This window comes from Manis pentadactyla, chromosome 13 (assembly GCF_030020395.1).
Source record: "Manis pentadactyla isolate mManPen7 chromosome 13, mManPen7.hap1, whole genome shotgun sequence".
Classification (NCBI taxonomy): Eukaryota; Metazoa; Chordata; class Mammalia; order Pholidota; family Manidae; genus Manis; species Manis pentadactyla.
In genome coordinates, this window is record NC_080031.1 from 585559 (window position 1) to 613384 (window position 27826).

At 36.6% G+C, this 27826-nt stretch overlaps 1 protein-coding gene and 1 non-coding gene across 2 annotated transcripts in view; both read left to right on the plus strand.

Annotated features, from left to right (window-relative positions):
* The first annotated feature begins 469 nt into the window (after nt 1-469).
* Nucleotides 470-27826, plus strand: part of BCO2 (beta-carotene oxygenase 2) — a 29763-nt gene continuing 2406 nt past the window's right edge. Inside the window, 11 exon segments of the mRNA XM_057490420.1 lie at nt 470-641; nt 3994-4195; nt 7769-7980; nt 8195-8310; nt 9281-9383; nt 15456-15584; nt 16437-16472; nt 16475-16596; nt 17498-17665; nt 26469-26606; nt 27134-27316. Of these exon segments, the coding sequence (XP_057346403.1) occupies nt 554-641; nt 3994-4195; nt 7769-7980; nt 8195-8310; nt 9281-9383; nt 15456-15584; nt 16437-16472; nt 16475-16596; nt 17498-17665; nt 26469-26606; nt 27134-27316 (1497 nt within the window). The 5' untranslated portion in view covers nt 470-553.
* Nucleotides 18265-18426, plus strand: LOC118929703 (U1 spliceosomal RNA). Its single transcript, XR_005031705.1, has one exon. It is a non-coding gene; the product is annotated as a U1 spliceosomal RNA (small nuclear RNA).

Genomic DNA, 27826 nt, shown 5'->3' on the forward strand with positions numbered 1-27826 from the left:
GCATTATATGTGGATGTAAGTGTTTTAAGGGCACACCTTCACAGGCCTTTCTTCATACTAGATTATCAGAGAATGTATTGTGAAGTAAATGAACAGAAAAAAAGAAATGCTAGTGAAAGGCTAGAAAAGCAGAAAAAGGATGAAAGCTAGGTTGTGGCCAGATTGTTGAGTGCTCTGTTGAAAGACTAAATCTAGACTTTATTCTGTAAGGAAATAGGAGATCTGACTCTTCTAGAGGAGGAGAGTTATGAAATGAAATGGATACCAGGATCAACTTGAGTTAATTGTTAGTGTGAGAACAGATTGGAGGGAGACACTACTGATCCAATTTCAGTTTTTCAAACAGCTCCTCAGTATAGATAGGTTGTTGGAATACTTGTCCTGGAAATAAGACCAATAGGGATTGCACTTTGCAGACCCTGGCCTTTCACTGCCTGCCCCACTCCCTCCTGTTCTGTCAGGGAGCCAGGGACAGACAGGAAGTGAGTGTTGCTGCCAGTGAGTGTGAGGGTTTGGAAATCACAGATCTGCTGCTGCTGAGCTCAATACAAAAATGTTCTTTCAAATCTTTCTCCATTTTGTCAGCAATCTTCCGGCCACTGCAGTGGGCTGCCTTTCTGTTCTAATGCAGCGGATCCCAGGTAAGGGATTTGTCCCTCTCCCTCCTCCTCTTCCTCCTCCACCAGTCTGGACTTAAGAGTTCTGTGCCTCTTTCCTGAAGAGCACTGGGGGCTTCTGAAGGTTTCTGCTCTGTGTGGAGCAGATATACAGGCAGCTAGACTGCAGAGCTGGGAGCTGAAGAAGACTGAGTCAGGATTTGTTTACTTGTTGTCAGGGAGACAGCCTTTCTACTTGTGTATCTTGTACAACATGTAGGGTGGGATTCAGGGTTTAGGGATTCTCTTGGAGCTGCAATAGGAAAAACATTCACTGTTCAGACCTTCGTCAAACAAGAATCACTGCTGCACATTCCAATGTACGTGTTTGGTTCCATTTGTGTTCTGGAGGACTGCCTTAGAGCCTCTGGTTTTTTTTTTTTTGCTTACTGTTTTGTAGCTTTTTATTACAGCTCATTTTGTCACATCATTTTATTCTTGAAATTGGTTCATTAGAGCTATCAAAAATCATACTGAGTCTATTTAACTACATAGTCTACACTTTACAATTATTTAATTCAATAATTCAGTGTTTGCAGTATGCAAGGCAGTGTGGTAAGTACTGGGGTGGGACAAAAACCAAGACCCCATACTCAGGGAGTACTGGCAGTAGACCTTACAAAGTATATTCATATTTATTTAACAACACAGAATAAGTGCCATAGAGAGCTAAACATTTGCTGTGTGAGTTCAAGCTAAGGAGAATCAGTTCTTGCTATAGGAAATGGGAGTGTTGTGTCAGGAAGTGGGTGACATGGGTACTGGATCGTGAAGGATGAGTAGGGAAGTGGTTTTATCTGAAGGAGGTGGGAAATATCATAGTGAAGAGAAGGGTATGTTAGATAAGGAGAAGAGATTGCGGAGTGGCCCAGTTTGTCTGGGGCAGAAGGCATTAGTGAGTGGCTGGACTGGATGAGTGGGGCGGTGTGAGAATTCAGGGCCTTCATCTGTACCTGGCCAAGCAGTTTAGAGTTTACTTGGTAGACAGTGGGGAGTCATTTGTGAAGGTTTTTTGGAGGAATACATGATACAGTCACGTCTGTACTTAGGAGATTAATTGAGTAACAGTCCTTCCTAGCTATTAGAGTAGATTGGGTGGTGGCTGGAGTCCAGATGAGCTGCTTAGAGCTGGGAGCGATTGACCTGGGGTCTTTGGCCATCCCAGGGGCTGAAGGGACCAAGAAGCCACCAGTTAGGAATCTCTGGCTACTCTGTCTAGTTTCTCCTTCTGATCAGACCCATTACAAAGTTGTGGGGGCCTAAGCTGGGACAGTAGGAAGGAAGGGACTGATGGCAAGAGTTGAAGCATCAGAGCTGATGTGGATAGGTCTGGGCCAGCAGGAAAATGGGGGAGGTGGGGCGCTTCTCAGGATTGGTGCACTGGTAAAAATCTTTACAGAGGATTTGCCCCAGGTACCCTTGCAAACTTGTGATCCCTAGTGAGGCATCCTGGCTGCCCTCTGTCAGCCCCTGAGCATCCTCTTCCTAGCCCTGTGGGTCTAGTTAGCAGAATTTAATTTGTGAATGTGGGGACAGCAAAGAAAGATGAATTCAGGGCCCACAGAGATTTTGAAGGGAGACAATGAAGAATTCTCTTTGGACATATTGAGAGTCACCTGCAAGAAGTAATGGTGAAATTATGGGACTAAGAGATTACCAAGGAAGGGTGCTGAGATTAATGAGTACAGATCCAAGGTTAGTCCTTAGGAACACGTGTATTCATTAGGTGACAAGGGGGAGAGGAGCCACGGGAATCAACGTTTGGAAGTTAGCTACTATTATACTGGGTTATGATTATGGACATGAATGGAAGTATTATCCTCCTTTTATCCCTACCTCATCACTGAGAAACTTGAGGCTCAGAGTGATCAGTAATGTGTCCAACAACCCCGATCACAGTAGAAATGATCTGTTTGTATGTTTGTTTGCTAGGCAGTGAGTTCCTTTACATCAGGGATCTAATGTAACGCCTACTACTTTGTAGAACGATTAAATAATTCAAAGAAAGAAGACCTTACATCTTGTTGGATTATTAAAAACTACATAAATAATACTGGCTCACTTTTTTAGTATTTACTGTGTTCTAGGAACTTTACATAACCAAACTCATTTGTTACTTATAAATGACAATATAAGAGTCTTAAGAACAATAATAATTATACTCGTTTTAGAAAGGAGGTAATACAGCACAGAGAGGTTAATTGTCATGCTCAAGGCTATTTATTTGGAAAATGGCAGGCCAAGATTTGAACTCAAGAAATCTGCAGCTAGGCAGAGCCTGGTCCCTGTTCCTAAATATTACACTGCACTGCCTGTTAAAAGGATTAGCATTTGAGATACACTTTGAACAGTTTTCTTAGGGATAGATTAAGTAGGCAGGGCATTCAGGGTAGAAGTGAATTTAATTTGGGAAATCAGGAAATAGTTGGGTTTGACTGAATTGTTACATACAGGAAAGTAGGAAGTCTTGTGCTCTAAACTGAATTTTTGAAAGATTTAAATGAAATGGGGTGATAGATATAATACAAACCACTCTGCCAGAAGAATGTAAATCTCACTTCTTCAGAGGAATAATATCACTATATGTTTTTCCAGTTTAGACTTCTATATCGCTATTAAAATTTTTTGAAATGAAGGACTATTTTATAGTATCTAGTTAATTATATATTTGACCACCCTCTGCCTTGTTAACACAAAATTAGTATGAAATAATAGGGACAATTTTTAGCTCTTTATTATGTAATTATGATTTTATTCTTCTTGAGGCTTTTGAACTCTTAAGTAATTTCAGACCAGGTGCCACTGCAGAACTTAATTTATGACTCCCTTTCAGAAAATGCCATGTACATTCATGTGTATGCCATTAAAACAGAAGAAATTAAATTGTCAGTCTTGGCAATTTCCTGTAAATCACTATGAAACTTTTGGTATCACATTCTAGTGTGTTTAAAGTATTGAGGTCAAGTTTAAATATATTGAATGGTGGTTATTTTTATCATAACAATGAAGTTGCTATCTAGGCTTAGCATAGATAGAGTCAGTCTTCTGAAAAGATGAGCATTATTCAAGTATGAGAAATGATAATAGTAATTAAAGTCCTGAATTAATTCTTAGGCAGGTTTGTACTGCAAAAATATAAAAAGGATTGTGGTTCAAAAATGGAGAACCAGAGGGTGATGGTCTGAGAATGAGGAAGGAGAGAGAGGAATCTGGAAGCTATGTTTGGTGTTAGCTTTACATTTCCCTTAGCAGTAGATACAATTACTGTCTATGAAAAAGCAGGCATGTTTATACAAAATGGGTATAATTTTTTGCATTTTTTATTTCCTCTTTACAGTTTTGAAGAAGTACACAGAAAACACTCATCAGAAAAAAGCCATCTTTAGTAAGCGACAGAATCTTCCATGTATTGCACCACTACTGGCCACAGTGCAGGAGACTCTGTGGACCTCTGCTCAAGTCCAAGGACATCTCCCTAAGTGGCTCAATGGTTCTCTGCTTCGAATTGGACCTGGGAAATTTGAGTTTGGGAAGGACAAGTAAGTCTTGATTTTGGGGAACAATTTGGATTTCTTAGCAAGGACTGGTTCTCTGGAATATGCATTAATATCTGCTTCCCATCCGAGGCTAATACTGCCATGATTACAGTCCCTTTGATTGATAACAGTCTCTTTGATGACAGGTAAGGAAAATGTAGTCTATAGAAAAAAAAAACCTAATTCTTTTGAAAAGTTCTGACTTTTCTTCCCTGCAGAGTATTACGAATTTGAAGCCCTGTAAAGGTTTAGGCCAAAAGAGAAGTGTCAGGAACTGTCTGTGACTTCCGAGCTCCATTTCACCACAAGTTCCTTTAGGACGCAGCAGTGTCTTCACCTCACACCACTCCCTTACCCAGTACTTCCCAGACGCAGTGGCTCTTTCAGTTCCTCAAACCAGGCACCACTTACTTTTTCAGGGGGTCTTGGCATTGGTTCTCCCATCTGTCTCCCCAAGTGTGATTCTTGTCATGCAGATACCAGCTTGGATCTCATATCCTTTAAGCCCTCTGACCTCCCAATCTAAAATGTGATTGTTTACTATATTACCTATGTAATTGTCCACAGCACTGTCAATGTCTACTATTTTTTGCTTGTTTATTTATTAACTGTATTCCCCCACTAGAGTGTAAATTCCATAGGGCAGGGACTTTCTCTTATTCACCTCTTATCCCTGACACCTCAGACAATGCTCTGCCCTTAAATAGCACTCAATAAATATATGTAAATAAATGAAAAAAAACCAGTAACTCTTTAGTGCATCACTTTTCTGTATCTACCAGGAACATAACTGTACTCACCATGCTGACAATACATCCTTATGGCGTATTTATTTCATAACTGGAAGTTTGTATCTTTTGACCCCCTTGACCCATTTTGCTCACTCCCACCACCCACACCTACTTATGACAGCCAGTCTTCTCTCTATCTACAAGTTCAGGGTTTTTTTTTTAGATTCCACAATTAAGTGAGATCATATGGTATTTATCTTTCTCTGTCTGACTTGTTTACTTAGCATAATGCCCTCAGGTCTATCCATATTGCCACAAATAGTAAAGATTTCCTTTTAATGGCTGAATAATATTCCGTTGTGTGTATATGTACAATGTATATATACATGCATACATATATTTATATTCATATATATTTGTATATGTATATATATGCATGCATACATAATACATGTGTGTCTGTATACACATTCATATATATTAATCTTAGTCCTTAAATCAGTAATGCTAAATGGGGAAACACTACAAGTATTTTTTCTAAGTCAGGAACAAGAAAAAGATGGTCAGTATTTCCACTGTAGTTCAACAGATGTAACCAATGCAATTAGACTAAAGAAATTGATCAGAGGCCCAAGGATTAGTTAAACTATCTCTTTTTGCAGACAATTGTAGTAACCTTGGAAAACCAGAGAATCAATGACAAAACTATAAGTCAATACAAGGTGACAGGATGTAACAGCATGATGAAATCAATAGCCCTCATATATAGGAAAAATTACCAGTTAGGTAATGTAACAGTAGAAAAGAATCTCATTTACAGTGTCAACAAAGAAGGTTAAATACTTACCAATGAACTTAACAAAAAATGTGCAAACTTTAAAACACTCCTGGATGACACAATTAAGCAGATAGGAAGACATCTTCTGGTCTTGAATAGGAGAATTCAACACCAAATTTAATACAATCTTAATAGAATTCCCAAAGGTTCTTTAAGGATGGTAAAATCGACACTACAGTTCATTTAGAAAAACAAACATGTAATAATAGTGAAGAAAACACTAGACAACAACTTTCAGTGGGAGGACTAGCCCTTCCAAACATTGAGATGTACTATAAAGCCTTTATAATTAATAGTGATAGTGGTGCACGAATAGACAGTCAGTTGATACAGAATAGAAAGCCCAGAAATAGACCCAACAGTTTACGGAAATTTAGTTTATGGCACAGATGGCATCTCAAATCACTGGAAAAAGTAGGCCTTTTTTTTACTGTGGTAAAAAAAACCCATAAAATTTGCCATCTCAACCATTTTTAAATGTACAGGTCAGTGTTAAGTTTATTCACATAGCTGTGAAATAGATCCTCAGAACTTTTTCATCTTGCAAAACTGAAACTCTATACCCATTAAACAAAAGTTCCCCAATGGCCCCTCTAGCCCTTAGTAGCCCAATTCTACTTTCTGTTTCTTTGAGTGACTTATTAGATACCTCGTGTAAATGCTGTTATACAGTGTTTGTCTTTTTTTGACTGGCTTATTTCATTTAGCATATCCTTAATGTTCATGTTGTAGCATGTGACAGGATTTCCTTCTTAAGGCTGAATAATATTCTATTGTATGTAAACATTGTGTTTATCCCTTCATCAATTGATGGGCACTTGGGTTGCTTCCACTTTTTGGTGGGTGGTAAATAATGCTGCTATAAACATGGGTGTGCAAATATCTGTTTTGAGTCCCTGCTTTCAGGACCATTACCTTTTTTAAAAAATTGAAGTATCATTGTTACACAGTCTTGTATTGGCTTCAAATATACAACACAGTGGTTCAGCAGTTACCCACATTGTTAAATCCTTACTCCCACAAGTGCGGTTACTGTCAGCATAGGAAAATGTTACAGAATCATTGGCTGTATTCTCTGTGCTGTACTACCATCCCTGTGGCCAACTTACATTATGATTGAGAATTTTTGTGCCCCTTTATCACTCTCCCCCTCCCCGCCCACTCACCCCAACTCCTCCCCTGTGGTAACCACCAGCCAGTTCTCAGTGTCTGTGAGTCTACTGTTCTTTCATTCATTTTGTTTTGTTTTGCTTTTATATCCCACAAATAAGTGAAATCATACGGTATTTGTCTTTCTCTGCCTACCTTATTTCACTTAGCATAATACCCTCTAGAAGGGACATTGCCTTGTAAAACAATGATTTGTTAGCCTTGCTTTTCCATGCTGAAGATATTAAGCATTCAGTCTGTCAAGGATATGAGAAGAAAAGGCTATATGATGTAGGCCCTTTTAAAGGTAAAGCCACAAATATTACCTTACAGGTTTTCGATGTTCTGTCATTCATTCTAGTGTGAGCAGATGGACGTAAATGATGATCCAGTAAGGACAGTCATCCTATTTGATTACTTTGACATAATTTTGATAAATTTGAAAATTTTAAAAGTAAATGGAAGATGTAATACATATTAAATATGAAGATAACTATTTCTAAAATCTTAGGAACCCATTTTAATTTGGGAAATGTCAAGCATCCCATATCCTCTCGTGCTGTTCTTCTGCCTACAGGGTAAAGATTGGAACGAACTTAGAAGTCACCATAAGGTTTTTCTTTAGCTCTCTAAAGTGTGAGCTTTTTGACAGGGTATGAGAATCAGGAGAATGTAAGTTGCTTTTCCTGTTGTAGTCCAGTATGTACTCAAAAGTTATCACTTCCTAATTTCAAGTTCTCTGGATGGTCAGGTTGTACTGGAAACCTATCTCGATCTTGTTTAAGTTTGAAATCTCTCATTTTGACCCCATGCTTTTCTTACTAATACTTGTTTTTCTATTTTTGCTCCAATTTGAAGGTATAATCACCGGTTTGACAGAATGGCTTTGCTTTACCAATTCAGAATGGAGAAGGGCACTGTGACATACAGGAGCAAGTTTCTACAGAGTGATACATATAAGGCCAACAGTGTTCATGATCGAATTGTGATCTCAGAATTTGGCACACTGGCTCTTCCTGACCCATGCAAGAATGTTTTTGAGCGTTTCATGTCAAAGTTTGAGCCGCCTGGTAAGCAGCCTCTAATATACCCAGAATTTGCAGGTGATAGTGATAATTATTTAAATTATTATGAAATATGGCAATCTGTATAAGTATAAATCTTGAAATTAATGTATTTTTTGGCATGAGAGGATGTTTAAACTGCATTCTCCCTCTGACAGTGTGCTTAGAGTCTGCCACAGTAAGTTACAGTGTTTTTAAATAACTCTGGGGTTTGTTTCAGCAATGACAGACAACACCAATGTCAATTATGTGCGGTACAAGGGTGATTACTACATTAGTACTGAGACCAACTTTATGAATAAAGTGGACATTGAAACCCTGGAAAAAACAGAAAAGGTAAGGTATAGGCTAAAAATGAATAAAATAGGCCCTAAAATTTTTTTCCATTCAGAATACTTTTTAGAGTAGTAGATATCTAAAGAAGACATTTTCCCCTTAACCAGAGAAAAAAGAGAGTTACCCACTGATTGAGGTCATTGTGCACCTCTGTCCTGGTTAGAATGGCCTGTGGGGTTGGTTTTCTTTAAAGAAATTCTGGACTTCTGCTTCCTGAGCCCTAATATCTGAATGCTGTGGTAAAAGAGAAATAGTAGAACAGATTTACTTGGCCAGTTAAGTTCTTCCAGGTTACAGGTAGAACTGGGCTGGAGATTGTCTAGGCCCTGCTGTCTTCGCTTATTAACACCTTAATTAAAAATAAAATAAAACTTTAGACCAGAGTTTCATTCTTATTCTTTTGAACTCTGTAATCTTGGGCAAAAAAATATCCTTACTGGATAATCATTTTTCTGTTGTTGGTATTAGTGGTTTTTTTGTTTTGTTTTTGGTCTTAGTTGCTTTTTCTTTCTGTTTTTTTTTTCTGAGACACCACAGTAAAATTATTTATTGGCAAATAATTTCAAAAGCAAAATTTTTAAAAGTAATTTTCAAATTTTCTTTTGTCTTATCAGATATGGGATGCATTTTCTTTTTTTTTTTTTCTGGATAATTATTTTTTATTGAAGGGTAGTTGACACACAGTATTACATTACATTAGTTTCAGGTGTACAACATAGTGATTCAACATTTATATACATGATAATTCTAGGTACCAGCTATCACCATACCAAGTTGTTAAAATATTTTGACTATATTCCTTATGTGCTTTTTCTTTAGTAGCAAAAGTAATTATGATTTCTCAAAGGTGAGATATTAGGGCTTACTCAGACTGTAGTTTTCATATCTTATTTTAAATGTAATTGACACATCCCTACTGTCTCTGCATCTGAGTAGAGAGTAAATGTCTCTGATGGTCTTGCACTTGTAGGTCAACTGGAGCAAATTCATCACTGTGAGTGGTGCAACTGCACATCCTCATTATGACCCAGATGGAACCACATTCAACATGGGCAACTCCTATGGGCCGCATGGTAAAGTTGGGAGGGAGATCTTTTTAAAATAATTGGGAGTTAACTGTCTTCCTAGGGTTCCTTATGGTTAAGATGGAAACATAGGAAACTGCATTTGCAAGGTCGGAAAGAAATCTCCAAAGTGGCATTACTCAACTTAAAGCACGTAATTTAGCATTAAGTATGCTCTGCGGTACTTTTGCACCTATGCTTAGCAGCTAGTTTTCTGTGTTACATTTTTAGCACGACCCAAGTTTCACTGTGCTTTTGGCTCACAAGCATCATGGGGAATTTTTTTTTTTTTTTGGAAGTCATAGTTACTGTATCACAAAGGAATCCACCACTAGGACTGTCATGAAGCCCGGGGTGGGTCAACAGTGGCAAGTTCTGGGGGTCACTGCATCCCCCTCTGGGGCCTCTTGCTACAGCTGCTCTCTTCTCTTTCTACCTCAACTGAAAGCCCAGACGCAGGAGGCCTCACCCCCTGCCCTCCCTTTCCTGGAAGATGCCAAAGCCGCTGAGGTAGGAGGCTTTTTCAGAGTAGATGATGACTTTGTCTTCCCAGAAGACAAACCCTCTGCTGGCTTCTTGAGGCGGATGGCCACCCCGGGCCACGGGCAGGTCGGGACCTGCGTAGCCTCAGTGGAGACGGGGGGAGGAACGGGAACTCCGATGGGGTCTCTCCAGTACGACGGTAGGGATTCTCAGTGTGTATTTCTTAAACTTGAATTTTTAAGATTGTAAGTAAAGGAAATTTAGAATGCTGCAGAAAACAAATACGGGGCAGTTCACTGTCTGGCACATGGAAGCAGCTTATTATTTTTTTTATTTTTACAAATTAAGTCCTAATTTATTTTGATTATATTCACAGATCACATTCTCTGTTACATTGTTATTTTACTTATTTATTTGTCATACTCATCAATTTTAATTCTTCTGTATTATTTTTTGTAATTATTATTATTTATTTTTTTTTTGAGAGGGTATCTCTCATATTTATTGATCAAATGGTTGTTAACAACTATAAAATGCTGTATAGGGGACTCAATGCACAATCATTAATCAACCACAAGCCTAATTCTCGTCAGTCTCCAATCTCCTGAAGCATAACGAACAAGTTCTTACATGGAGAACAGTGGAAGCAGCTTCTTTTTATCATGGACTGTACACGACAGAGTAAGCCAAGGGTATCGTGTGGTTGCATCTCTTCCCAGTCATCCGCATACTTCCTGGCTGCCTACCCATCTGCTCCCGAGAGTTCTAATAGCTAATACTGGTAGCTAACATTTACTGAGAGCCTAGTATGTGCTGGTATTAAGCATTTTTCCATGTATTTTCTCATTAACCCTTGTAACAACTCTCTGAGAGAGGTACTACTGTTACCCCTATTTTATAGGCAGCGGCAGTTAACCTTGAGAAGGTTTAAGATACTTGATTAAACAACCTTTTAAGTGTCTGAGACCAGACTTGGTACCAACCCCAAGTCACACCTAATGGCTTACTATTAGTCACTCTATTAGACCATCTTAGCTGTTCATCACTGAGTATAGAAAACTCGTAGGGCATGAAAATTCATGTTCCTAAGCCTGGGTACATGTCCCTCTCTGAAAAGTAATGTGTAAGTATGAGCTTTAAATATCTCTGTCTTAGCTATCAGTCTTTCATCTATAACCTGTGAAGCTTTTGTGTAGGTTAATGCATACCTTTGGTGAGTAATGACTTTGTGAGGTCTTCATCTCACCTCTCTGTATTTACGTATGTGAGTGTATATGCAGATGAATACTGCAGGTTTGTTTTTTACTGGCTCAAGTAGAGATAGAGCACCCTGGAAACTTCATCACCTAGCTCTCTCTCCTCTTCTTTATTACCTAATATTAAGTAGGGATTTAGTCTTCAAAGTTGTTATAGAAAACAACAAACATCCTCTTAAGTAAAATTTTTCAGCAAATGGGTAAACTGATTCAGATTTTTTGTCCATCCATCTTTTTTAATTATTAAAATAATCCATTTCTTAATAAATTAACTACTAATGATTAGGTAAGTTTGTAACTAGTTTATAATGTGAGAAATACAGTTTATTCTGAATTATATATTCTAAAGTAGTTACCAGATCAGTGATTCTAAGCCTTTAGTGTACCTACAAATCATCTGCAGTGCTTCCTAGCAGTGCAGATTACTGGGCCTCATCTTCAGAGGTTCTGGTTCAGTAGAACTGAAAGGGGCCAAGAATCTCCACTTTAATGGCCCCCTCAACATTTATCTTGGTGCATTCTAACAAGGTCCTAGGTGATTTTTGTGCAAGTGGCCCCTGGATCTTTGAGAACCCCACTACCAATCATCAGAGGCTGTCCTTGTTACTTTGCTTTAAGTTGTTTGTTTATACAAGGTCCTGAAGAGTCTCCCAAAATTAGGCTCACAGTATTGGGCAGATTATTACTCTGGGCATTTCCCTGCGGGGTGTTTCCCTGGGTGTCTTCAAGACTTGCTGTTAGAACAGTTCATTAACTAACAGTGTTCAAATTTACTGCATTGAATAATCATCACTTAATCCAATTGCTGAGACTGGAAATTATTCTTTATTATTTTTTATATTGAGGTACATAACAATAACATGCACATATGTAATGTATAGCTTGATGAATTTTGACATGTGTATATACTCATGTAACCATCACCCAGATCAGGGTATCAAATATTCTAATTTTTCCTCCTTCACCTATTTCATCCCCCACCCTTCCCCTATGGCACCCACCAGTCTGTTCTTTATGTCTGTGAGTTTGTTTTGTTTGTTCATTTGTTTTTGTTTTTTTGTTTTTTAATTTTTTAATTTTGTTATCATTAATCTTGCTCATTTGTTTTTTAGACTCCACACATGAGTGAAATCGTACAGTATTTGTCTTTCTTTTTTCACTTAACATCAGTACCCTCTAGGTCCATCCATGATGTCACAAACAGCAAGATTTCATTCTTTTTTATGGTTGAGTGATACTCCATTGTGTATAGGTACCATGTCTTCTCTATCCATTCATCTGTTGATGGACATTTGGTTTGCCACCAGATCTTGGCTATTATAAATAATGCTGTGATTAACATAGGGGTGCGTGTATCTTTTCAAATTAGGTTTTTGTTTTCTTTGGGTAAATTCCCAGAAGTGGAATTCCTGGGTCATATGGTATTTCTATTTTTAGTTTTTTGAGGAACCCCCACAATGTTTTCCACATTGGCTGTACAAAATTTACAATCCCACTAGCGATGTACGAGGGTTCCCTTTTTTCCACATCCTCACCAACATTTGTTACTTGTTATTTCTTGTCTTGTTGATGGGAGCCAGTCTGAATGGAGTGAGGCAGTAACTCATTGTGATTTGATTTGCATTTCCCTGATGATTAGTGATGTAGAGCATCTTCTCATATGTCTGCTGGCCATCTGTACCGTATGTCTCCTCAGGTCCTTTGTCCATTTTTATGTCAGATTATTTGTTTTGTATTCTTTATATAATATGGATATTAGCCCCATATCAGATGTATCACTTGCAAATATAGTCTCTCATACAGTAGGTTGCCTTTTCTAGTTCTTTTCTCTTATTTGGTTCAGTGAGGAGTTTTTAAACTGAAATGCAAATGTACATGTAACTGCAGGGAGATAGACTACCTAGGATGCATTTGGGGAAAATTTAATGATTCTCCTAATAGAGTGCTTGCTAGTAATTTCTGCCTTTATGAAGTAAAAAGCTTTTGTTTCCTAGATCTTTTTAAAAGCCTTTTTAAAATTAACAAAAATCCTCTAACTTTAAACAAACTAATTTTTAGTACTAACTTAAGATATGTAATCTGTTAGACAGTAATATGGCACTGTTGGACTAGAGAGCTTGTCTTTTATTACTTTACAGTGGCTTCTGAACACACATCTTTATCCCCAGCGTAGACCTCCCCAGTATTTTTATCCATTTGCTTACCCAGTGTTTTTACTAGAATGTCTAATAGGCATTACAAAATTAACTTGTCTAAAACCAAACTCCTGATCTTTTCCCCAAACCTTCTCTGCTTAAATATTCCCCATCTCCGCTGATGGCCACTCCTTCCCTGTGGCTGGTCAGGATGGTGACTTCAAAATCACCCTTCACATCAGTTTCTTACATCCACATCCAATTACTTAAAAAGTGATTTCAGCAATGCCTTCAGAATATATTCCAAACCCAACCCCCTCACGTCACCCCCACTGTCACCACTTTGATTTGAGCTGCCAGGCTTTACCACCGGCATCGGTACAACCCCTTCCTTCCTAGTCTCCTTGTATCTGCCCATGCCTCCCTTCAGTTTATTCTCAGCATGTCAGCTATTTATGCTCTTAACCCACCCCACCTCATCTCCCAGACCTCTCCTTGCTTACTGTGGCAGGGCCACACTGGCCTCCTTGCTGTTATTTAAACACTCCAACTTAACTCTTGGCTGAGAATCTTTGCAATGTGTTTCTCCTAGATGTCCTGAAGGCTGTCTTCCTCACCAACTTCAGGTCTTTACTCACACATCACCATCTTAACGAAGGCTTCCCAGACTGCCATATTTAAAAATGCAAACAGTAGTTCCCATCCTCATACACTCACTTCCAGCCCCTGTTCCCTAGCTTATTTTCCATTATAGTTCTTACTGTCATCTGATGCATTTTATTTTTACTTATTGTATGATTTATTACAATTTGAACTTTATACAAGACGAGCTCTTTGTTTTACAATGTTGTATACAAGTGTCTGGAATATAGTATTTAGGACACTTAAGAAGAATGCCTGGAATATAGTTGGTACTCAGTTAAATAGCTGCTGAACAATGAATAGTGAATGGTACAGTTATCTTGTTCCAAAAGAAGCTTCGTGGTTGTAAAATCCTGTTACCCAAGGTTTTCAGGACCTACACTGGCAGTTCTAATACCAGGAAGGTAATTCAGTATGACCTCAATATTTGTTTACTCATTGAATGATTTAACAAACATATGTTGTCACTTAAACCATCAATAGTTACCTAATAGTGTACCTACTAAAATGCTGAGTCCTTGTTTGGTACTGAGGACACAAAGATGAATCAGGTATCATTTCTGCCCTTGAAGAGCTCACCAGTCTATTGGGAAGCAGATGAACAAGCACAAAATTATAGTACAATGAGATTATAATATAGTACAGTGCTGTGGCTGTCTAAGGTATGATCAGGGTGTAGAGGAGGGCCACCAAATACCGCTGGGAAGGCTGATCGAGGAGTGGATTCCTGTGCTGATTCTTGAAGAAGTAGTAAGCAACAGTCAGATGAATAGCTGTAGGAAGCATGCTGATGAGAGGATGAGATAGCATCCAAAGTGACTCCAGGGATCCAAAGGACTAGAGGGAAGTAGTTCGGCATAGATGCAAATGGAGACTGTAGTTGCTGGGACTGGGGAGTAAAGAGGGAAAAGCAGAATTTGAGGATATTCCAGACTGCTACCTTATCTTTTCCTATTAAGTAAAGATTGAGCTCATCTTCAGGGAGCAAGAGGGTAAACATTTGAGGGCATTAAAATACAATAAGCTGTTGGTTACTGTGTCATTGTTTCAAAACTTTAGCTGAATACTTCCATAAAATTTATCTATATATATAAACATTTTGTAACAACCCCAAACTCAGTGACTTACAATAAGCATTTATTTAGTATTAAAAAAATTCCCAGCCCTTCTTTATGTTTTTTATTTATTTTTATTGAAGTATAGTTGACATACAATATTATATTGGTTTCTGGTGTACAACATAGTGATGCGACATTTATATACAAGATGAAGTGCTCACCATATTAGGTCTAGTCACTGTCACCATGCAAAGTTATTACAGTATTATTGACCATATTTCCTATGCTGTGCATTAAATCATCACCATGACTTATAACTGGAAGTTTGTATCTCTTAATTCCCTTCACCTATGTCACCCATTTTCCCAACCCCACTAATAACCCATCATGAAATACAGGTGCCATGCATATTTCATAATCTCTTAACTATTTCTGCCTACTTGACAAATACAAGGGTCATTTTTATTCTAGAATGTATATAAAACAAGACAGGACTTTGTTTTCCAGGTTCTTGCTATAATGTTATTCGAGTTCCTCCAGAGAGGTTAGACTCTGGGGAGACAATCCACGGAGCCCAGGTGATATGTTCTATTGCCTCTGCAGAGGGGATGAAACCTTCTTACTACCATAGCTTTGGTGAGATAAGACCTGGCGATGGGGTAAGTTGCAATGGGGACTGCCTTAATGTCGCTGTAGCAGATCTAGTCGGGGATGTTGATGATGAGGAGGTGGTGCCATGTGCAGGGACAGAGGTATATGGGAAATCTCTATACTTTCCCTTTAGTTTTTCTGTGTATCTAAAATGGCTATAAAAAAGTAAAGTCTTAATAAAAAAATACCATTTAACCATAAAAAAATGGACAGTTCAAGACAAGTAGTGATTTTACAGCATCTTACTACACTGATGGACAGTGACTGTGAAGGGGTATGTGGGGGGGACTTGGTGAAGGGGGAGCCTAGTAAACATAATGTCTTTCATGTAATTGTAGATTAATGATACCAAAAAAAAAATGGACAGTTCAAAATTTTGGGTAATTTCAGATAATCATATATGAAAAAGTCTATTTTGGGGAGGAAATTCATATTCTGTATAGATTCCTTCAGTTTTGTGTCAGAATATTTATCTTCTTCATACCCTTTATAGCAAATCTGCTCCTGGATCCTTATCCTGACTATAAAATAGCAAAAGGATTAGGAATAAAGATCCAGATCATAAGCGACACTTTAATATCATGCCTTTTTGTATCTAAACCAAAACAATTTAAAAAGAAAGTTAAAAAAAGATAAAAAGCAAGCTGAGGGAATTTAACCCAACTAAGCAGTTCCCTTTTTTTTTTATGTGGCAACAGGATTGCAAAGCTGGGAAACTTAATTTCTGGCTGACATTTGTTTAGTAGGTCAGGTATTCAGACAAGTCCTCATAACTGTCTTATTTCAGACAAGTTTAGTTTGCCAAATAACATTTTATTGTTTGCTGGAACCTTTTAGGAATGACAACAAACTACATAATCTTCATTGAACAGCCTTAAAGATAAATCTGTGGAAAATGATCACTTCTATAATTCGTGGAAAGGCCTTTTCAGATGCGATAAGCTGGGAACCCCAGTATAACACACGGTTTCATGTGGTGGATAAGCATACTGGACAGGTGGAGTGTTCTGACTATATTTATCATGAAAATTATTGGCTACAAAGGCAACTTTCCATACAGTTGATTTTCACTGGGCATTACCTGCATGACATTCTTAACTAAGGCAATTACTTTCTTCCATAGGTAGGGCTAGCTACTTATTAATTAGGGCAATGAGTTTTGCATATTAGAAAATTGTAGGAAATGGCTTTATCCTTTTAGTTATCTGATTTAATTAAAATAGAGTCTAAGAAACCCTCTTAGCATCTTAGCATGGATTTTTCCATATTATAACTTTTGCTAAAGAGAATGTTGTCCATGCAGAGGTCTTCTGTACTACTGCAATGATATGTTAATTGTTGACTTCTGTGACTTCCTGATATGTAAATATGATAATCCTACCAAAGCACATTGGTTAAATATCTTTCTATACTCCTGGCTCCTAGCACTATTATATTTGTCTACTTTTTACCTCTGTAAAGAGATAGTATCCTAAATATGCTGTACCCTAACTTCATTACAAAAAAATTACACTTCAATAAAGAGTGCCTTTTTCAGAGAATTAGTCACTTATCATAAACTACTTAATAGCAATATTTTCTGTTTAACTGTGTGGTTAAGAGTTTAGGGTTTATTTATCCTTCAAAACATCAGGTCTTATTTCATGAGGACTTTGAAGTCAGTTTTAACAGTTGCTTGGTCTGTATCAAATAGCCCAAGTTCATTGATTAATATGTGATCACTTAAGCAAGCAGTGCTTAAATCAAAGCATATTTGCTTCTACATTCCAGATTCTACCTTTTCATCAGACCTGTCACTTAAAAGGTTGGAACCTTCTTAGTTTGAGCTTGATGGATCTGTTCCCTAAAGGAAAAAAATGAAAATAAAATGTCTTTTCATTGTTTGTTTTCCCCTTCAGCTTCTTCCAAGGATGTACTATAGTAAACCTTTTGTTACTTTTCATCAAATCAATGCCTTTGAGGACCAGGGCTGTGTTGTAATTGATTTGTGTGGTCAAGATAATGGAAAAAGCCTAGAAGTTTATCAACTACAGAATCTTAGGAAAGCTGGGGAAGGGCTTGATCAGGTAAACATCTCTGATTTCTCAGTAGTTGTCAAATAATTTTTAACTAGCCAAGTTCTGGCATTGGCTCTGGAATTAGCTGCTTCTCCTGCTTCTTTGTCAAATAAAGAAGAATGGTTTTAAAGCATTGAACATACAGCTTTGTCACTTGCTTATTGAATACTTAAAAATAATTTTACATACTTAATACCTAATACATAAAAAGCATGTTAAAGAAAGCTTTTTATTTAAAGAGATGTATTTTGGAGTATTTGTGATTACTTCCTTATTATACTTGAGCACTAAATAGACTTTACATTTCCTGCAAGGGGCAGCAAAATTGACTACAGTCATAGTTCTCTGATAAAAGAAAGTGTATCAGTTTATTTAGCTTACGGGATTCACTTTTTCCTGATACTGAATGCAGGGTAAAATCTTCCTGTGGATTATGTAATATGAATTGTTTTCACCTATAGTTAGTTGTTCATCTAAATATTTTTAAAACATTACTGTAAAATTTTACTCACCCTTAACTAAGTTTGCTTATGTTATTATGGCTGTATGATAGGTCTTATCTACAGTGTAAGTCCTTTAGCTCTTTTTTTTAATATTTCCTGGATTTAATACTTACTGGCAGCAGAGACACCATGATTATGAAGGTGGTTTTCCCTGGGTGAGGCTCGCCCACGGCACTCTGGCTGTGCTGACCTCTGCAGTTTCCCCAGTGCAGGAAACCTGACTGCATAATTTGTGGTACTGGGGGACTGCATTTGCACTTACCCCTTGAGGGGGAGAAAAGATAGATTGCCTGGGTTTTTCTTGGCTTTTTGCATTTCCATATATTTTAGAATCAACTTTTCAGTTTTTGTGAAGAAAAAAAAACATGATTGGGGTCATGCTACAACCACAGATCAATTTGTCTGGGGGTACTTAACGTCTTTACAATAGTGAGAAACAGTCTTCTAGTTCATGAATATGGACTCTCTCTCCATTTATTTGTCTTTTAAAATTCCTCTCAGTTATATTTATGGTTTTCAGTGTAAGGATATTACATATCTCTTGTTAAATTTATCCTTAGGCATTTAGTATGTTTTGAAACTACTACAAATGGTATCTCTTACACTTATATTTTCTGTTTCTGCTAGTTTATAGAAATGCAACTGATTTTGTAATAGTGAGCTCATATTTTGAGATCTTGCTAAATTTACTTATTAAATAGGTGATCCACAGATTATTTTTGATTTTCTATGTATACAATCATGTTGTCTGAAAATATTGACAGTTTTATTTCTTCCCAGTATTTTATATGCCTTTTATTTCTTTTTCTTGCCTTATTGTACTAGCTAGGCTCTCAAGTTGGAAAGAAGTGGTGATAGTGGTAATCATTTTCCCCATCTCATTTGGTAAGTGTTTAATAATTCACCATTATTTATAAAATTCTATGGATATTTTTGTAGATACCTGTATCAGATTATCTTGGTGCCTTATGATAAACAGCCATGTGACACTGTGTTGATCTTTTCCTTTATGACTAATAATTGTACATCCTGTTTCAGATATCTTCCCATGCTAAAGTTATGAGAATGTGACTTTATTATCTTCTAGAAGAATTTTTAATCTTAAAAATTAAGTATCCATATATGTATTCTGTATTCTCATTTCTATATTCTATTGCATTGGTCAAGTTATATATACTTGTGCCAGTACCACATTGTTCTAATTACTATCACTCTATAAAAAATCTTGATGTTTAGTACCTCAAGTCCTTGTAATTTTTTCTTCTACAATGAGTGTCATGGCTATTCCTGGCCCTTTACATTTTTGTATAAATTTTAGAAACAGCTTGTCAGTTTCCACATACACCAAAAACCAAAAACTAAACTAAAAAAGCCTGTCAGATTTTAATTGCATTTGCGCTGAATTAACATATCAACTTGAGAGAAGATTAACATCTTTACACAATGTTTAGTCTTCCAGTACATGAACACAGTATATCTTTCCATTTATCTTTAATTTCTTTCAGTGTTCTGTAGTTTTCTGCAACCATACCCTATGCAAGTAATGGCAGTTTGTTTTATTCCTTTCCAAAGTATTTATTTGTTTTCTTTTTCTTGCCTTATTATTTCACTGGACCTCTAGTTACTGTGTTGAATTAAGTGGTGGTAATTGACATCCTTATCTTTTTCCTCGTCTAAGAGTTTTCAGTGTTTATTTTCAACATAAAATATGCTGTTTGCTGTAGATTAAAAAAAATAGACTTTGGTTTTTAGAGAAGTTTTAAGTTTAAAGAAAAATCAGGCAGAAAGTACAGAGTTCGCATGTATTCCCTTCCCCTTATCTTCTGTTTCCCCTATTATTAACATTTTGCCTTGGTGTAGTACATTTGTTAAAAAATTGAACCAATATTGATACATTACTAAGTAAATTCCCCAGTTTACATTAGAGTTCAGTGTGTGTTATGTAGTTCTGTGGATTTTGGCAAATGTATGTCATACATCCACCATTATACTGTTGTATGGAATAATTTAACTGCCCTAGAAATACCGTGTTTTACCTATTCTTCCCTCCCCACTTCCTTCAGCCCTTAGCAACTGCTAATCTTCTTACTCTCTAAAGTTTTTCTTTTCTAGAATGTCAGTCTTTAGGATAAAACCTTGTGGTTTTGATGTACTCTACACTGTCTCATTGTAGTTGCTCTGGAGTTTCATCCTTTTTCAGTCTCCCACCCACCCCCATTTAAGATTTCTTCATGTCTTTTAGTGGCTTGATCACACATTTCTTTTCATCATTGAATAATATTCTATTGTATAGATGCACCATGGTTTGTTTATCCATTCACCTATTGAAGGATATATTGGTTCAATATATTAATAAAACTGCTATAAACATTCATATTCAGGTTTTGTATGGACATAAGTTATCAGTATATATATAAAGATACTTTTTGCTCATTTAAGAAAGTTCCCTTTTATTTGTAGTTCACTAAGAATTTTTTTTAGCATGTATGTATGTTGGATTTCATTGAGTGGTTTTTATGCACTATTGAGAGAATCACATGAACTTACCCTTTATGTCATCAATGTGGTGAAATATACTTGTTGATCCTAACAATGTTTACAATAGCCATTAATTGATTTTTGAATGTTAAGCTAACCTTGCATTCCTGAACTAAATCCCAATTAGTTGAGCTGTATTCTTTTAATATATTGCTGGATCTGCTTTGCTAATATTTTGTTTAGGAATTTTTTGCGTCTGTTTCATGAATAAAATTGATATGTGATTTTTCTCTTATAATGTCCTTGTTAGATTTAAGTACTAAGGTTTTGCTGATCTCATACAATGAGTTGGAAATTGTTCTCTCTTTTCTATTCTCAATGAGAATGTGTAAGATTGGCATTATTTCTTAAATGTAAATGTATTTATAGGTAGATCTTAAATTATGAATTGTTTAATAGTTTGGGATTATTCTCATTATTATGTGATATTTGGCAAATTGTGTTTTTCTAGAAATTTACCCATGTCATCTGAAATTAAAAATTTATTGACCTGATGATATTTATAATAGCCTCTGTTTTTAAGAAATGTATGTAAGTTTAATTAATGCCCCATTTTTAATCCTTGATATGTTTATTTTTCCTGTCTTTTGTTTCCTTAGGCTTGCCAGGATCTTATCAATTTAATGAAACTTTTCAAAGGACCATCTTTTTGGCTTAGTTAATCCTCTTTAATGTCTGTTTGTTTTCTATTTCATCAATTTCTGCTCTTTTTAAAATTTTTTTTCTTTCTTTGTGCTATGTTTCTTTTCTAAGGGTAGGATTAGTTTATTCTTCATCTTTTTTCCTTGCAATATATATGCCTTTGAGATGATAAATTTCTCTCCACCTGAGCTTTAGCTGCATCCCTCAAGTTTTGATGTTTTATTTTCATTACTTTTCAGTTATTTTTTTCTCATTGAGATTTCTTTAAATGTTTTTAAATTTTCATATATGGGGACTTTTCTAATTTTTTTTTTTTTTTTTGCTGTTCATGTTTAGCTTAATTTCACTCTGTGACTTCAAACTTAAGAAATTTATTGACATTGACTTTATGGCCCAGCATAAGATCATTTTTTAAAATGTTTCATGTTTCCTTAAAATAATGTGTATCCTGAATTTTGGATATAGTATTTTACATATGTCAATTTGGTCATTTAAAAAATATTATTCATCTTACTACGCTGATGGACAGTGACTGTGAAAGAGTATGTGGTGGGGACTTGGTGAAGGGCGGAGCCTAGTAAACATAATGTTCTTCATGTAATTGTAGATTAATGATACCAAGAAAAAAAAAAAAACCAATGAAAGAAAAACTTAAAAAAAAATTCAAATCTTCTCTATTCCTATTGGTATATCAGTTATGATAGAACATGAAAGGTGTATTAAAATCTCTTACTTGGAGTATAGATTTTTGTTTTTCATAGTTATGCTAATTTTTACATATTTTGGTGCTCTGTTATGTACATAGAAATTTTGAATTGTTTTACCTTGTTCATTAAATATTTATCTCTGAGCAGTGCTTTCTGCCTTAAAGTCTATTTTTTGCTTAATGTTTGCATGTTAAAACTTTTCTATCGTTTTTATTTTTAATCTTTCTAAATGTATACCTTGTAAGTAAGCAGCATGTTCTACAAACCCATTGTGCTAAATCTTGATTTTCAGTCAGGGCATTTAGTTGAGCCAGTCACTAATATATTGGTGTTTAAATATTGCCATTTTTCTATGTGCTTCCTATTTGTGTCACTAGTTTTTTCTCTGTCTTTCTTGCCTTCTCTGAATTGAGGTTATTTTATTATTTCATTCCATGTCCCTTGTCCAAACCTCATCCCGTCAGGTTGGTAATTATACATTCTTTTAGTGGCTGTTTTAGAGATTATAATATGTACCCTTGATTTAACACAATATATTGTAAATTGGTTCCTTTAATTCTTTCCAGACAATGCAAAGACTATAGAATACTTTAACTCCACTTACTCTACTCCTGATTAATGTTCTACTGTTCTTGTATTTTTTTAAGTTTTTCTCTATATTAAACCCTACAAGGCATTACTATCAATGTTGTCTTCTGTAATCATAGTTACCTATACTACCCATTTACCCACATCTATACCTTTCTATTGCTCATAATTCTTTTCTGCCTCTCTGAGCTTCCATGTGTTATCATATTCTTTCTGACTGAAGAACCTATTTTGGTATTTCCTTTTTTTCATATGTGCTGGTGATAAAATCTCTGTTCTTGCTTGTCAGAAAGATGTTTTTATTTTACCTTCTTTCTTGAAGGATGTTTTCATTGGATAAAGAATTCTAGGTTGTTGGCTATTTTCTTTTGACGTTGTGAAGATATTCTACTGTCTTCCGATTTCAGTTGAGGAATCATCTATGCTTTGCTCTTTTGGTCTTTTCTCTGACTGATTTTAAGACCTCTTTGATTTTCTGTTTTTCGTACTGTGATTTCTCCCAATATGGTTTTCTTTTATTTCAGTTGGATGTTTTTAGGGATTCTTAAATCTACGGTTTGATGCCTTTCATTTGTTTTGAAATTTTCATCCATTATTTCTTCAGCTATTGCGTCTGGTAAATCCTTTCTCTCCTTTCTGGGACTGCAGTATACATATGTCACACCTTTTCATCCCATCCCTCTGTTGCTTATGTTCTTTTTAGTATTTTCCATCCTTTTCTCTCTCCAAGCACCTTGTTTTTCTATTTTCCCCTTACCTGTTTTACAGTTCAAACATTGTCTTCTCAGCTATGTTATTCTGCTATTATAGCCCAGCCACTTAGTTCCTAAACTTTTCAGTTCCAGAATTTTGTTTTTCTTCCTTAATTTCTAGTTCTCTGCCATAATTATTAATGTAAAATAATTTCCTCCACCATATTCAGAATGAAGTCTGATAACTTTATTATCAGGATTCCCTGTAGCTCTGTTTCTATCATTTGTTGTTTGTCTTTTTTTTTTATCATCCTGTCTTCTCATGTGCTGGTTAATTTTTATTGTATATAGAATATTGTGTTTGAAAATTGTAGATATTTTGCAAACCCGGATGATATTACCTTCCTCCACAGAAGATTCTCATTTGCTTTTGGCAGATTGCTACAGTACATTATCAACTCCAGATAGTCTTAATTAGTTATAGGGATTGAGATAATTTAATCAGGATACAGTCCTTGCAAGGGCTGGACTATTGTTTGTTTATTTTTACTCCTAGGGTACAGACCTAAGGGGTCCTGACCCAAAGAACTGGAGGTTTATCAGGGCTTCCCCTTCTTGGCAGACACTGAGCTCCAATTTCTGTCCCTGTAGCTCTTCAAAACTATTAAAATATCTTTCATTAGGGTCTAGAGGTGGGGCAGTTAGTGTGGCTATGTCCTTATATAAAAGGGTAGCATGAAGGATCACCATTATGATCCTTCACCATTATGGTGATGGAACTTTTCTTTACCTTGAATGTGGTGGTGGCCACATGAATTTACACATGATAAAATTGCACAGAACTACACACAAGCATACATACAAATAAGTGTATGTTAAACTGGTAAGATCTGAACCAACTTGGTAGATTATATCCATGTAAATTTCCCACTTGTGATATTGTACTGTAGTTATGCAAGACATTATCATTGATGAAACCAGATGAAAGCTACATGGGATTTCCCTGCATTATTTCTTTCATGTGGTAAAGTACGTGTGGCATTAAATTTAACATTTTAACCATTTTTAGGTGTACAATTCAGTGGCATTAAGCACATTAACAGTGTTGTCCATTTCTGGAACTTTTTCGTCATCCCAAACTCTGGTTACAGAGAAACTCTGTACCCAGTAAATAAAAACTCCCCAACTCCCCCCTCTCCTCAGTCCCTGGTAGCCTCTGTTCTACTTTCTGTTTCTGTGAATTTGCCTAAGTTCTGTTCAAAGGTATGCCTTTGAACATACCTCATATAAGTGGAATCATCCAAGATTTGTTTTTTTTGTGTCTGGCTTATTTCAGTTAGCATAATCTCTCCAAGGGTCATCAATGTCATAACATGTATCAGAATCTCATTCCTTTTAAAGGTTGAGTAATATTCCATCATACTACATTTTGTTTATTCATCTGTTTGTGGACATTTGAACTTTCCCCTTTTGACTATTGTGAATAATGCTATTATGAACACTGGTATACAAGTATCTATTTGAGTGCTTGTTTTCAGTTCTTTTTGGTATATACCTAGAAGTGGAGTTTCTGAATCATAGGGTAATTCTATATCTGAGGAGCTGCCGAACTGTTTTACACAGCAGCTGCTCCATTTTATGTTCCCTCCAGCAGGCACAGGGCTCCTGCTTTGTTGCTTGGTTACTGGCCATCCAAAGGGATGTGAAGTGTTTGCTCATTGAGGTTCTGATTTGCATTTCTCTGATCTCTGATGATGTTGAGCATCCTTTCATGTATTTACTGGCCATTTGTATACCTTTGGTGAAATGTCTATTCCATTTAAAAATCATTTTTTTCTGTATTATTTATTAAAACTGTGTAACTCTGCAATGATCTCAAAAGAAAAAAGTTTTATAAAAAATTCTTTCATTTAGTCAGCCTTTTGGCTGCTTTTTCCTAAAAGCAGCTGATGTCCTTAGGGGAGAGTTGCCTCTGATATCTAGTTTATTTCTTCTCCAAAATCCTCATCCCATTGTTCTTCACTGCCTTTTCAGCTTGCCAATGCTTTCAGACAGCTGTTTGAAATATTCTGCCCAGCTTTTCTAGTTGTTCCAATAGGACATTACCTAATCGGCCATTATTAGAAGTTTCTTTTTGTTAGGCTATGTTTTGCAAAACAAAAAAATGTTTAAATAAATTTAAAAGTAGTTTTTAACAATCTAAGTCTTTATGAAGCTTAGAAAAAACACCAAATCTTTACTCAGTAAGAACATTTCTGCCTGAGATGGAAATAACATGGATTAGGTATATGGAGGGAAGTGGCATGGTTTTTCATCTTAACAATATTTCAAGAGAGGAAAATGTGCTTGAAGCACTTTTACTGTCAGAAAAAATACTTCTTTTTTTTAGGGCTTCCTCTTTAAGCATCACTCCTGCAGAGAGACTGTGTTGGGGGTCCCCAAGACCACCCCCAGGTCCCAGAGGAATCAACAAAGGGAAAAGGTGCATGCTTCCAGGAGTCCTCTCTCAGTGAAACCACACAGGACATGCCTAACTCCTCCAGCCACTCCCTATGACAACATGTGTGAAACCCTGTCTGCCAGGGAAGCTCCCCCATGTTGGTTGTCAAAGGTTTTTGCTGGGGGTCAGCCTATAGGCATAGAGCCCCTACGTAAGCGACCTCAGTTCCTGAAGCTCCACAGAGGAAGCAGGTGTTCGTATAAGTCACATCATTACAAACCAGCATGTCGTGACTCTACCCTGCCCACACCTGAAGAAGGAAGCACCCTAGTTACTCTCTAGTCAATCACCCTGTAATGTATTTCTTAATGGCACTTATCACTACCAGACCTTGGTCTGTGTAATCATTTGTTTATTCTACACTAATGAAATAACATACTTTCTTCCTTACTTTCATTCTTTCTCCACTAGAATATCAGTTCTGCAAAGCCAGAGACTGTTCTGTTCACTGCTGTACTCCCAGGGTCTACAACAGTGCTTGGCCTATATAGTAGGTACTCAACAGACATCTGTTGAGTGAATAAATGATCACTTACACAATTACTTAGAAATGCCAATAATGTTGACTGGATCTGAATTACTGGGACATGCTGTTATCTGTGAATGACAATTTTCTCATCTGTTTATTTCTCTCCTGAACAGGTCTATGATTCACCCACCAAATCCTTTCCTCTAAGGTTTGTTTGGCCCTTACAAGTCAGTGTGAATGCCCCTGAGGGAGAGAACCTTAGCCCACTGTCCTGTTCTTCAGCCAGAGCTGTGAGACAGGCTGACGGGAAGGTAAGGCTGAACTTTGGTGGTGGTGCTTTACCCATATGTCTGGTGCAAGTCTCGTGACATTCAGCTGAGCAGGGAAAGGTCATGGACCACTGCATGCACGGGAGTCACAGAATTCTGGGTGTGAGCTCTGTTTTTATAGAAAACCTACCCTTTCTGTAGTCCTGTAGTCTGAAACAGATGTATGCGACTTTCTGATGGTTGTGGAAGGTCTGAGTATTTGAGATTGTTGTTGCCCATCCCTCCCATTTAGGTAATTTGTGCTTTCCGGAGGCAGATCACTGTGTAGCTTTCAATGTCTTAGCTTTAGTAAAAAAGCCCACTTCCACACGGTACGCCATTTGACAGCTTAGTCACAAAACCCAGTAATCTTATTACATTCATATACATGGTGGAAAAAGGAACAATAAAAAAAGACGCAGAACCTCATTTTCTAAGCCCTGTCCCAAACTTACAGGGTATCAGCCCTCCCTGACTTACATAAGTGAGAACTGAGCAGTCACTACAAATACTTCTGGGACCTCTTTTAGATTTGGTGCTCTTGTGAAAATCTACATCCTGAGGGCCTAGAGGAGGAAGGAGGTATCGAATTTTCCCAGATCAACTACAGCCAATTCAGTGGCAAGAAGTACAATTTCTTCTATGGCTGTGGCTTCCGGCACTTGGTGGGGGATTCTCTGATCAAGGTTGATGTGGTGAACAAGAAGCTGACGGTAATGAAAATCTGTTCTAAACTCTTAAAAGACCTATTCTGCCCTTTCAAGTAGTTTCATTTTTTTTTTTTTTTAGAGGGCATCTCTTGTATTTATTGATCAAATGGTTGCTAACAACAATAAAATTCTGTATAGGGGTCTCAATGCACAATCATTAATCAACCCCAAGCCTAATTCTCAACAGTCTCCAATCTTCTGAAGCATAACGAACAAGTTCTTACATAGTGAATAAGTTCTTACATGGTGAACAGTGCAAGGGCAGTCATCACAGAAACTTTCGGTTTTGATCACGCATCATGAACTATAAACAATCAAGTCAGATATGATTATTCGTTTGATTTTTATACTTGATTTATATGTGAATCCCATATTTCTCCCTTATTATTATTATTATTATTATTTTCAAATAAAATGCTGAAGTGGTAGGTAGATGCAAGATAAAGGTAGAAAATATAATTTAGTGCTGTAAGAGGGCAAATGTAGATGATCAGGTCTGTGCCTATAGACTAA